At 42.5% G+C, this 12859-nt stretch overlaps 1 protein-coding gene across 2 annotated transcripts in view; it reads left to right on the forward strand.

Annotated features, from left to right (window-relative positions):
- The window catches only part of TASP1 (taspase 1), a 663695-nt gene that overhangs the window by 430448 nt on the left and 220388 nt on the right, over positions 1-12859 (forward strand). For both annotated transcript variants that reach the window (XM_089690787.1, XM_089690788.1), the window contains exons 2-4: positions 3980-4024; positions 10027-10238; positions 12644-12711. In XM_089690787.1, coding sequence (XP_089546913.1) covers positions 10097-10238; positions 12644-12711 — 210 coding nt within the window. In that variant the 5' untranslated portion in view covers positions 3980-4024; positions 10027-10096. The remainder of the gene's footprint in view (positions 1-3979; positions 4025-10026; positions 10239-12643; positions 12712-12859) is intronic.

The following is a 12859-nucleotide window of genomic DNA, read 5'->3' on the forward strand; positions in this document are numbered from 1 at the left end:
AATGTCAGAACAGTACAGATATTCCCCAAATGACCCCTTTTTGTAAAGTAGACAGTACGACGGATTTCATAAGAGGCATGGCGAGTTTTTTGAAGTTGTTTTTTTTTTGTCCGAATTTTTCAGAAAATGAAAAAAATGATTGTCACAATTATTTTTTTTTACATACTGTCACCAGTGCAGTACAGCGTCATCCTATAACTGGCATAGCGGTGATCAGGGACACTGACTGGTGACAGTATGGAAAAAAAAAAAAAAAAAAAAATCATTTTTTTTACTTTTTTTTTTTATTATTGTTCATTTTTTATTACATTTTTTTTCTTTTTCTTCAAGATTTTCTTTTCATATTTCCCTATGACCAAAGTAGTACAATGTTACCACAGTAACATTGTACTACTTTGGGGAAGTGATCAGTTTTTTTTTTTTCTTTTCTTACACAATTTGCTTATAGCAAAGACTTCCTTTGCTATAAGCAAGCATTTACCTGAATGACATCGATTCATTCAGGGGTTTGTTTTTTTTTTGTGCTCAGCTGTGATCTGGCCACGGCTCATCACATGACATGTGCATGTGATCGCTGTGACGATTCACAGCTAGACACTAGTAGACAATGGATGGCATGCATGAAGCCACCCATGTTGTACAACTGTCATGTGACCTGCTGTGATTGGTCACAGCAGGTCACATGGTACCAGCAACGGGGCCGGTACTCGGATCTGTCATCGGCCGTGTCTGAGGTACACGGCCGGTGACAGATCGCGCTGCTGCGCCGCTCTGCAGTTGCGCAAACTGAGCATGTGCGGGAGCACGCCAAACGGCGTGCACCCGGCATGCAGAAGCACTTTTGCCGCTGCCAAACGGCCATTGGCCGGGCGGCAAATGGTTAAATTAAAAAGACACACAATGGCATCTCTCCATGTATGACTAAGGGACTCCAGTCACTCTCTAATCGATCTCATGGTTAATCTGGACCCGTGGATCTGTACCACTGCATCTTTAAACATCTCTGCGTCTTTAAAATGCTCGATGGAGTACCAAATAATACACGTATAAAGAGAAGGGGAAGCCTGTCATAGTGTAGTAAAGTTAATGAAGAAAAACAATAGAAATGTACGTACATTAAAATTTATAACAAGTATGGTATTACAAACTAGGAACACCGGTTTGCGCTCAGCATGCGTTCCAACAAGCAGAAGTGATGTGTCCCAGAAGCCCCGACCCACGTATTTCATCACTTCTGACGTCATCAGACGTAATTGACAAAACGCGTAGGTTGGTGTTTCTAGGATACATCTCATTCACCTCTGCAGGCATAGGTGTTATGAATTTTATTGTTCGACTTCAAAAGTTAAAGCAGCACTGGCATTGCAGCTCTTTTCTCCCTCTAGTGTAAAGAAACACCAGGTGCTTTTAAGATGTTGTGGGCTAGGGGTATGGGGTGTGGGATAATGGGGGGGGTTAGTTCACAGAGCGGGGAGTGGGACAGGGAGGGATCTCTCCCCAGTCCTCACACCACTGAGCCTGTAAAGGTGCATATGTCACCTTGCTTATGTCATGTCCAGCAAAGATTTGTTACAAGAGGAGTACACAAAGTCATGCCAATAGAGCCATTTTGTGGGGAATTTCTTACTTGTGCCATTCTGTATCGCAATCAGGTCCTCCATTGATTTCCCCAATTTTCTCCATTCAGATGGTGATCGGAGGTGGTTGGTGCTGTTTCCAAATGATAGGAATACAACTTTTTGGTGCACTCATCAAGAATGGAACAATGAATATCCATAGGTCTTACTTTGAATCTCGTAATGGTGTAACATAAAAAAGGCCAGATTCTGAGGGATCTCATAGTTTGTGAATTTTTGGGAAATCCAATGTACCACCGAACAGAAGTTCTGAAGCTTACTACAGGACCAAACAATAAGCAAAATGTGTCCTGCTGCTTCTCCAGCACATCTTTGTACATTGTGAGAACATTTTGTGACTCTTGTGGGGGGTTATAGTACCATCAAAATTTTAAATCCGGACTCTTGGTATCTAGAGAAATTTGATGTTTTGTATGTAAAGAAAAGAATTCTTTCAATCTGGTTATCAGAAAAAGAGGTGCAAAGGCCAATATATGGAGGTGTCCTTAGTTTTCTGAGTTGAAAAACAACCATCATCTGAGGACTTACTGAGTGCAGGGCATTCCACAGCATGCTGCTTTCACTATGTACAGCCCTGGCCAAAAGTTTTGAGAATGACACAAATATTAATTCTATAAAGTCTCTTGCCTCAGTTTTTATGATGTCAGTTTGCATATAGTCCAGAATGTTATGAAGAGCGATCCAATGAATTGCAATAAAATTGCAAAGTCCCCCTTTGCAATTAAAATGAACTTAATTCCCAAAAAAATATCTCCACTGCATTTCAGGCCAGCCACGAAAGGACCAGCTGACATCATGTAAGTGATTCTCTGGTTAACACAGGTGTCAATGTTGACAAGGACAAGGCTAGAGACCACTCTGTCATGCTGATTGAGTTAGAATAACAGGCTGGAAGCTTTAAAAGGAGGGTGGTGCTTGAAATAATTGTTCTTCTGTTAACCATGGTTACCTGCAAGAAAACGCATGCAGTCATCATAGCTTTGCACAAAAAAGGATTTGCAGGCAAGGATAGTGCTGCTATTAAGGTTGCACCTAAATCAACCATTTATTGGATCATCAAGAACTTCAAGGAGAGAGGTTCATTTGTTGTTAAGAAGGCTTCAGGGCACCCTAGAAAGTCCAGGACCATCTCCTAAAGTTGATTGAGCTGCGGGATCGGGGCACCACCAGTGCAGAGCTTACACAAGAATGGCAGCAGGCAGGTATGAGTGCATCTGCACACACAGTGAGGCGAAGACTTTTGGAGGATGGCCTAGTGTCAAGAAGGGCAGCAAAGAAGCCACTTCTCTCCAGGAAAAACATCAGGGACAGACTGATATTCTGCAAAAGGTACAGGGATTGGACTGCTGAGGACTGAGGTAAAGTGATTTTCTCTGATAAATCCCCTTTCCGATTGGGGCATCCAGAAAAAACCTTGTCCAGAGAAGAAAAGGTACCATTAGTCTTGTGTCATACCAACAGTAAAGTATCCTGAGACTATTCATGTGTGGGGTGTCTTCTCAGGCAAGGGAGTGGGGTCATTCACAATTTTGCAAGAACACAGCCATGAATAAAGAATTACACAAAAACATCCTCCGAGAGCAACTTCTCCCAACTTTCCAAGAACAGCTTGGTGGCGAACAATGCCTTTTCCAGCATGATGGAGCACCTTGCCATAAGACAACAGTGATAACTAAGTGGCTTGGGGAACAAAACATTGAAATTTTGGGCCTGTGGCCAGGAAACTACCCAGACCTTAATCCCATTGAAAAGTTGTCAATCCTCAGGCGAGTGAACAAAAACACTCCCCACAAATTCACACAAACTCCAAGCATTGATTTTGCAAGAATAGGCTGCCATCAGTCAGGATGTGACCCAGAAGTTGATTGACAGCATGCCAGGGCGAATTGCAGAGGTCTTGAAAAAGAAGGGACAACACTGCAAATATTGACTCTTTGCATAAATAATGTAATTGTCAATAAAAGCCTTTGACACTTATGAAATGCTTGTAATTATACTTCAGTATACCATAGTAACATCTGACAAAAAGAACACTAAAGCAGCAGGCTTTGTGAAAATGATCTGTCATTCTCAAAACTTTTGGCCACGGCTGTAATGTGTGCAGCACTAATGTCAGGGCAAGGCATACTTGATTATGTTCTCTTTTTAGCATATCATTTTATTCTGTATTTATTACAGTGCTATATTGGAGTAACTGAGCTGTTGTAATAATAAGTTTGAGTCTAGAATTAGTTTATTCTTCTTTAGCCCACTATATGTATTTATTTTGTAAAGCAGTCCACAAGCCTTGCTGCATTGTTTTAAATCTACCATTGTAATATATTTGTTTCAATAACTTGCAGGTTGAAGAATGAAACATTCTCAGTTGATGATGCCAACGGAATCATGTAAGTATTTTTACTTCACTTTCAAATATTTCATTTTTAAAGCAAAACACATCCCACCATTTTTTGAGGGGGGATAAGAAAATGGAAAGTATATCAAACGTTTAATATGAGAATATGAACAATTTTAAGAAAAAACTAAGGTACTTTTGAAATTGATGGCAGGAAGACATCTCAAAAAAGATGGGACAGGGCAACAAAAGGGTGGCAAAGTAAGTGGTACTAACAAAAAAGAGGTGGAGAAACATTTTGCAACTAATTAGGCTAATTGGCAACAGGTCAGTAACATGACTGGATATAAAAGAGCATCTTGGAGAGTCAGTATCTCAAAAGTAAATAGGGGTAGAGGTTCACCAATCTGTAAAAAGCTGCTTCTAAAAATTGTTGACAAATGTTTCTGATTGTAGAACTGGTAATATATCATTGTATACGGTACACAATATCATCAAAAGACAAAAAGAGAATGTGAGGCAGAAATGCAATATTGGATGCCTGTAATCTTTGGGCTCTCAGATGGCACTGGCATGCCATACCATCCAAGAAGGCAAGGTAAAGCTGTATAATGCTAAGAAGAAGCCATATGTGAACATGACTCAGAAACGCTGCTGTCTTTTCTGGGACAAAGCTTGTTTTAAAATGGTCTGTTGCAAAGTGGAGAACTGTTCTGTGGTCAGACGAATAGATATTTGACATTCTTTTTGGCGACCTCCCCCAAGGGAAGGGACCTTTCAGCTTGTTTTCAGTGCTCAGTTCAAAAGCCTGCTTCTCTGATGGTAAGGGGGTGTGCATTAGTGCATATGGAATGGGTAGCCTGCACATCTGTAAATGCACCGTCAATATATCCAAGTTTTAGAGCAGCACATCGCATCCAGACAACATCTTTTTCAGGGAAGGCCTTGCATATTTCAGCAGGGCAATGCTAAAGCGCATACTGTATCTATGATAACAGCATGGCTTTGTAGTGGAAGAGTCCAGGTGCTTAACTAGTTGCCGACCGCAGATAGCCGAATGATGGCTGCACTGCGGCCGGCCAGTTCTGGGTGGACGTCATGACGGCCTCCCAGAACGCGCTCTCCTGCACGCCTCAGGGGGCGCGCACCCGGCGATCTCCGTGATCGCTGTGTCCTACGGACACAGCTGATCACGTGATGTGGTAAAAGGCCGATCACAGCGGCCTTTTACCACGTGATCAGCGCTGTCCAATGACACGCTGATCAGAGGGAAATGCAAGTGCCGGTTCTCGGCTGCACTTTCCTCACGCTGTCAGATCATGAGGAAAGTACTGCCGAGAACCGGCAGTTGTCAGAGCAGGGATCGGCACCGATCATCAGGGCACTGATGATCAGTGCCCTGATGATCCGTGCCCAGCAGTGCCACCCGCAAGTTCCGCCCACCTGTGCCCAGCAGTGCGCCCACTAGCTCCGCCCACCTGTGCCCAGCAGATCATCCACCTGTGCCCAGCAGTGCACCCACCTGTGCCACTCTGCAGTGTCACACACCTGTGCCCAGAAGTGCCACCCGCCTGTGCCCACCAGTGCCACCCACCTGTGCCCACCAGTGCCACCCACCTGTGCCCACCCACCAGTGCTGCCCACCAGTGCCATCCACCAGTGCAGCCCAGCAGTGCTGCCAGTCAGTGCCCAGGGGTTGTGCCAGTCAGTGCCGCCAGTCAGTGCCCAGCAGTGATGCCAGTCAGTGCCGTCTATCAGTACCCATCATCAGTGCCGCCTATTAGTGCCGCCTATCCGTGACACCTCATTAGTGCTGCCTATCAGTGCCTCCTATCCGTGCCACCTCATTAGTACTGCCTATCAGTGCCCATCAGTGCCGCCTATCAGTGCCCATCAGTGCTGCCTCATCAACGTACATCAGTGAAGGAGAAAAAATACCTGTTTGAAAAATTTTATAATAGAAACAAAGAAACGTTTTTTTTTTTTTCAAATTTTTTGCACTTTTTTTATTTATAGCGCAAAAAGTAAAGCGCCCAGCGGCAATTAAATACCACCAAAAGAAAGCTCTATTTGTGAGAAAAAATTATCAAAATTTCATACGGGTACAATGTTGCATGACCGCGCAATTGTCAATCAAAGTGCGGCAGCGCTGAAAGCTGAAAATTGGCCTGGTAAATAAGGGGTATAAGTGCCTGGTAGGCAAGTGGTTAACCACTTAAGGTCCCGCCTATAGCAGTTTTACTGCTACAGGGCGGCCCTCCTGGGCAAAATCACACATATATATAGTATGTGATTTTACTTCCGCCATAAGGGGGCCACTTAAGGTCCTCCCTATAGCAGTTTTACTGCTACAGGGCGGTCCTCCTGTGCAAAATTACGTGTGTGTGTGTTTATATATGAGAGAGAGAGCGCACATTTAGAATGCATATAATGTCATGTTGTACTGTTGTGTACCACCAAAAAGGAGAGCACACATGAATAGATCTATTTACACACCATGAATTGGTAAGCATGATTAATAATGACATAGATTAAAATGATTGAAATCGGTTGCTAATAATACATAGGGAAATTCATGACCCTTTCAAAGGTGTATCTCCCGATAGCAATTGCATAGTAAGTGGTTATGACTATACGTTAAAGCAGGTACCTTAATTGTCCATGTATATGGCCCATACATATCCCCCATCAGAGCCCCCCCCCTCACATCTGATTCCCTCATTAGAGCCCTCTGTATATCATATTCCTCCATCGGAGCCCCCCCTACATCAGATTTCCCCATTAGAGTCCCCAGTACATCAGAACCTCCATCCTCCTCTTACATCAGCTACCCTTACATCACCTCCCCCTTACATCATATCAGAGCCCCCCGTACATCAGATTCCCTCATCAGAGCCCCCCATACAACAGATTCCCCCATCAGAGTCCCCAGTACATCAGATCCTCTATCAGAGGCCCTTACATCAGCTCCCCCTTACATCATATCCCCCATCAGAGCCCCCCATCAACTTTTAGACTCACTCCATAGAGCCCGGCAGGTAGGCAGCGGAAGCTGGGAAGCCGGGGAAGAGAAGCAAGCGGAAGGGTAGGGTACACAACGTAATTGGTTGCTATGACAACAGCGGTCCTAACAAGCAATGATTGCAGATTCCTGAGGATTCAGAGCAGTGGAATGGCTGGCTAACGGTCTGGAGTTGGACTATCAGTCAGTCCACCATTGGCTGCGCTGAAGCACATCTCACTGCCCTCGGGCACCGCCGAAAGAGGAGTCTGTCACTTCTACACACAGAAGCCGGGCTTTTGTATATGCAAGTGACAAGGTATCAGTTTTAAGTATTGGTGCATTTGCACGAGTACCAATACACATGCAAATGTTTTCGTATTGGCACTGATACCGGTATCGGTATTGGTGCAACCCTAATATTTTTAGCACTGATCACTGTTTTAGTGTCACTGGTTCCCACAAAGTGTCAGTGTAAAAACATCGGCCACAATATTGCAGTCCCAGTATAAGTCACTGAACGCCACCATTACTAGTATTGAAAAAAAACAAATTCTAGTATATGTCCCATAGCTATAACGTTTTGCGCAAACTAGTCAACATACGCTTATTGGGATTTTTTTAACCAAACATATGTAGCATAATACATTTTGGCCTAAAGTTATGAAGAAATTAGATTTTTTTTTTTTTAGATTTTTTATTGGATATGTTTTATAGCAGAAAATAAAATATTGTTTTTTTTTTCAAAATTGTCTGTTTTTTTGATTATAACGCAAAACTGTAAAAAAATGCAGAACTGATCAAATACCACCAAAATAAAGCTCTATTTGTGGGGAAAAAAATGACATAAATTTCATTTATGTACAGCGTTGCATGACCGTGCAATCGTCTGATAACCGCATAAGTACCGCCCACAGTACTTTACTGCTGTAGGGTGGCGCCTGTGCGCAAGATTACGTATATATATCTGATTCGCGCTCCCGTGGTTTTCGCGGGGGCGCACGCGCACCCCCGCCGACCCACTTGTGCCCAGATTTTATCCCCGAGGGATCAATCATCTGCTTTAGGCCAGTGATGTCCGGCCCAAGTTAGCTGATCGATCCCTGTCCTATCCTGTCCTGAGTTGACAGTTACACAGGACAGGAAGTGATGAAATCTTCTCTCTCTGGGCGCATTCCGTCTCAGAGAGAGAAGAATCAACAAACTGGGCAAAAGCACTACACAGTTACAGTTAGAACACTCTAGGACACATTTGACTCCTTGATCTCGCCCCCCCCAGTTAACCCCTTCACTGCCCTGTCACCAGTGTCATTAGTACAGTATACAGATTTTTTGCTGATCACTGTATTAGTGTCACTGGCGACTTCAAATAGCGCTAGCGTCAGCGCCCCTCCCAGATAGCATCAGTTTCCCCGTTTAGTACACCAGCAATCACATTTAACCCCTTGATTGCCAGGAACACGCTCACATACACAATAAACCTCCATTGATAGTAGTTTCTGAACTGATCAATATCTTTGATCAGATCAGCACTATACCAGCGTTCACATTAGCGTTCCCAAAAACGCGGCGTTAGCGGGAGCAGCCCCAGCACCTGCGTTTAGCACCTACACTTACCCCCCCCCCCTTCTTACCCAGCAAGTGCAGTGTCAGTAGGTCACTGTCACTTGATACATTGCACACAAAAGTTATAGGGGATATTTGCATTCACTGTGATAGCTTTAACAGTGATAAAAAACAAAAAGCACCCATGCCCCTCCATGCGAGCGTTGACCCCTGTGCCAGTATCAAGAGCAGTAATTTTAGCACTAGACCTCCTCTGTAAATCTAAAATGGTAGCTTGTAAAGGCTTTTAAAGCGTTGCCTATGGATATTAAAAATGTGTGCTGTTTGTCGCCATTGTATGGGGCATGCGCAGTATGTCATGTTTGGTATCTATTTACTAGGCATGCCATCATCTTTTATATTTTACCAAATAATTGGCCAATATATTGTGTTTTGTGCATTAAAAGTAAAAAAAAAAAGTATCTTCAAAAAATTTGCGTTTGAAAAATCACTTTTAAATGGGGATAAATGTGTCCTAAAGTGTTCTAACTGTGTAAGTGTGCTGTTTTACCCACTGTGTGTCTCGATTCTTCTCTCTCTGGGACGGAATGTGCCCAGAGAGACAAGATGTCATCATTTACTGTACCTGTGTAACCGTAAACACAGGTACAGGAAGATCCCTGATAGGACGGGGATCGATTATCCGACTTACGCCGACCATCACTGGCCTAAGTCAAATGATTGATCCCTCGGGGATCAAATCACGGCACCCATGGGTTTGCGGGGGCGCGTGCATCCCCCTGGTCCGCAAAAACCGCGGGAGCACGACTCGCGTATATATTTGTGATTTTGCGCACCCGTGCTGCCCTGTAGCAGTATTTCTGCTATAGGGCAGCACAGAAGCAGTTAATGGCAATTCCAGCACTGGCTGTCAGAACTCCATACATGGAGGGGCTGATACTACACTTTGGATTCTTCAGTGCAGGCTGCAGCTCAGGTGAATACAATTGAGCTGGAGGTTGCTGTACCTACTTGCTTTCACCTGTGTTTGTTCTTAGGTTTTCTCCTAGCCTAAAATCTGTCACATTGGGCCCCTGGTTTTTAACATAATAAAGAGGTAAATATATATAAATTTATATATAAAACTTCCTAGACATTCATTTTAAGATTCTAGATCTCATTCAATCTCACAATGTAGTGGCATGTATTGTTTTGCAGTCATAGGGGTTCCTAATGCTGTGTACATTGCCTTTGTACCATAGTTTATGGCATCTCTCTGATGTCATATTTACAAATAAATGAATTGCCACGCATCGTACAGTGAGCTCCTTTTAATATACTGATTTGTGCAAAGTTATTGCAGCAGTGGATACTGCTCTTTAGTATATCTCTGTGTTTGTATGCTCATTTTGTCATGCACAATGAAAGGGAGTCCTTCTCTGGCTTTCATAGTAGAAGTCTGTTTTAGATTTGTTTGCATATTACAACACACTATATTTCTTTTCCAGGAATTCTTCTAAATTATGGTTATCGGGGTGCTCTTTCCTAAGACAGAAATGATACATCTGGGGTAACACCATGGAAAAGGCAGTAAATTCATCGGAAACCTCACCTTCTAAATCATCTCAGGTTTCAAGGAAAGAGACTGAATCAACCAAAGACGCAGATTCCAGTAAAACGCAAAAGGGAAAAAGGGTTGGCTTTGTATTGGTGCATGCAGGTAAGATAGAAAGCTAGAGCAGATATTAATATTTCCTAGTATCACCTATTACTGAATGTTTCTAACCATGCAAAGTTGTTTATTTTTATTTTATGTATTTTTTTTGTGAAGTAGAGAAAGATTAGACCCCCTTACTTTTGTTGTTTTTGTCCCTGCTGGGGAGATTCACTCTCTGCAGTTGTCTTGGTGATCACTGCCAGCAAGAGGGAAAGTGATGGTAAATTCAAAATCTTACAAATGCTGCAATAGGTGGGGGGGGGACTTCCAATGGATTAATCATTACTGAAAACAGCTTTGTAGAGATTTCCTCTCATTTCCATTTTTGCGTGTCTAGCACAGGAATTGAAGAAAAATCTCTCCAATGGGGCACAGGCAGCAAAAAATACGATATTAACCCTTCTCTACTCTCTCTCTTAAACTAAAAAATGATGGTTTGGGTATACATTCTCGTTAAGGTAAGATGTGCAGTTTTATGCCCTACTTCTGCTTTGAGCCTCAGTAAAGGCCTGTTTATACATTAATATACCATAAATTGAACCTGAGGAGTGCTTTGTGCTAGTATTATAAATGCTACAATTCTAACCTATTTGTTTATTGTTTGTTGTGCATTTCAAAATATTCTTCATGCTGAAGTATCCAGCAAATGCATTGTTCACATAAGTGAAGAAAACAAATGTGAGAAAAGCACTAAACATGGGTTTTTAACCTTTTTTGTGTCGTTGACATAGCCAATATGTCAGTGACGGTGCTGGCTTGTAAGTAACTCCCGTCTGCTGTAGTGCGGGACTGACGGCTATTTAATAGAAGTGATTCAGGGGGTCCTAACACTTCTACGTTGTGAGGAACATTAAATAAACACCCTCCAAAAAATTTAAAAGCCCCTTACCCCCATGTACACACATGCAAATGAAATGTTGTGTGTTGTATGCATGCTAAGATGACGATTGGGACAACACATACTGAGTATCGCCATGCACACTGGAGTGAGACAATTCTAGGGCCCTCATTCACTGCTAGCTCCAAATTAATGAACTGTATCATTTGTTTTTTTACAATTTCACTGGTGTGCACAATTTCTAGGCTTGATGTATTTGTTATTTATTTACTAGACCCAACTTTTTTTATTTTACCCTAAAATTGGGTATTCTGTTCAGTATGTGTGCAATAACTTATTTTTAGTGTGGTTTTGTTTTTTTTTTTTGTTTTTTTTATTGAAAATAGATTTGTTGCTCTAATATTTTGTTAAATAAAATTTGAATCGCTACCATTTTATTGCACGGGGATTCTGTTTTCAAAAATGTTTTGGCAGTTTTAAGTAATTTTCAGGCCTAAGATATTTATTTTAAAGCTGAATTTTAGGTATGCAATTTATCGCATAGCTTCATTTTTCTAGCTTGAACCAGTGTAAGAATACATGTGTCATATCTGTGGGATCCCTGTGGAAGCTGGAAATCACTCTAGTAGGTGCTGCTGTTTTTCAGTGATTGCTGCAGTCTTCTGGTCCTGTGGCAGTTGACTGCCCTGCTGCATAGCGAGAATAGGTGGTTGCTTGCTTGGCATGGGTGTCATTTTATAAAACACCTTGCATTTTTCTTAAAGTTGTTGTAAAGGCTGAAGGTTTTTTACCTTCTGTGTGTTGCTCCCTCCACAGCCCCCTAATACTCACCTGAGCCCCCTTTCAATCCAGCAATGTGCATGAGAGCCTTGGCTTTCCTGGGAATCCCTCTTCTCATTGGCTGATTCAGCAGCAGGTGCCGTTGGCTCCCACTGCTGTCAGTCATAGCCAAAGAAAGAGTGGGGTCAGGGCCGAGCCGTGGCTCTAGGTGTCTTATGGACGCATAGAGCAGGTCTTAAGAATGAGCAAGCACAAGTGCCCACATTACAAGCAACTTGCTATTGGGGGCACTGGTCAAGGGGGAGGGGGCAGGAGCGCCAGCGGGGGACCTGAGAAGAAGAGGATCGGGGCTGCTCTGTGCAAAACCACTGCACAGAGCAGGTAAGTATGATGTTTTTTGTTTTTTTTTAAATCCGAACCTTTAATACCACTTTAAACATGCAAGGTGTTCTCTAATTGGACTTAGAGGAGATTGTGATGTCATTGCCCTGCCTCTCCACTTTGTGAAACCTTGAAGTCAGTGACAACCATTTTGGTATTGCCGCCAAATATAGTGATTTGCTGCCAGGGATCCTACAGGTATGGCACATACATACTTTACTATGGTCCAAGCTGGACAAATAAAGCAATAAAACGCATACCTGAAATTTAAACTGCAGAAAAAGGCAACATCAAATACTGCACTAACATCTGATAATTTTCTGTTTTTTTTTATTTTTATTCTTTATATCAATAAGGAATATACATTTTATGAAACTAGGTCTTGAACATGTTGCTAATATTTGTTTAGGTGCTGGCTATCATTCAGAATCAAAAGCGAAAGAATATAAGCATGTCTGTAAACGAGCATGTAAAAAGGTATGATTATTTTGTTTTTTCCTAATCCTATGCAAGAAACCCCCTTTCTGCCATTGACACTTAATCATCATTCACACTGGCACTTTCAAATGCATTTACCGTATTTTTCGCTCCATAAGACGCACCTGACCATAAGACGCACCTAGGT

This window comes from Staurois parvus, unplaced genomic scaffold, assembly GCF_062004578.1.
Source record: "Staurois parvus isolate SC_StPar_1 unplaced genomic scaffold, SC_StPar_1.0 ptg000543l, whole genome shotgun sequence".
NCBI classification, from domain to species: domain Eukaryota; kingdom Metazoa; phylum Chordata; class Amphibia; order Anura; family Ranidae; genus Staurois; species Staurois parvus.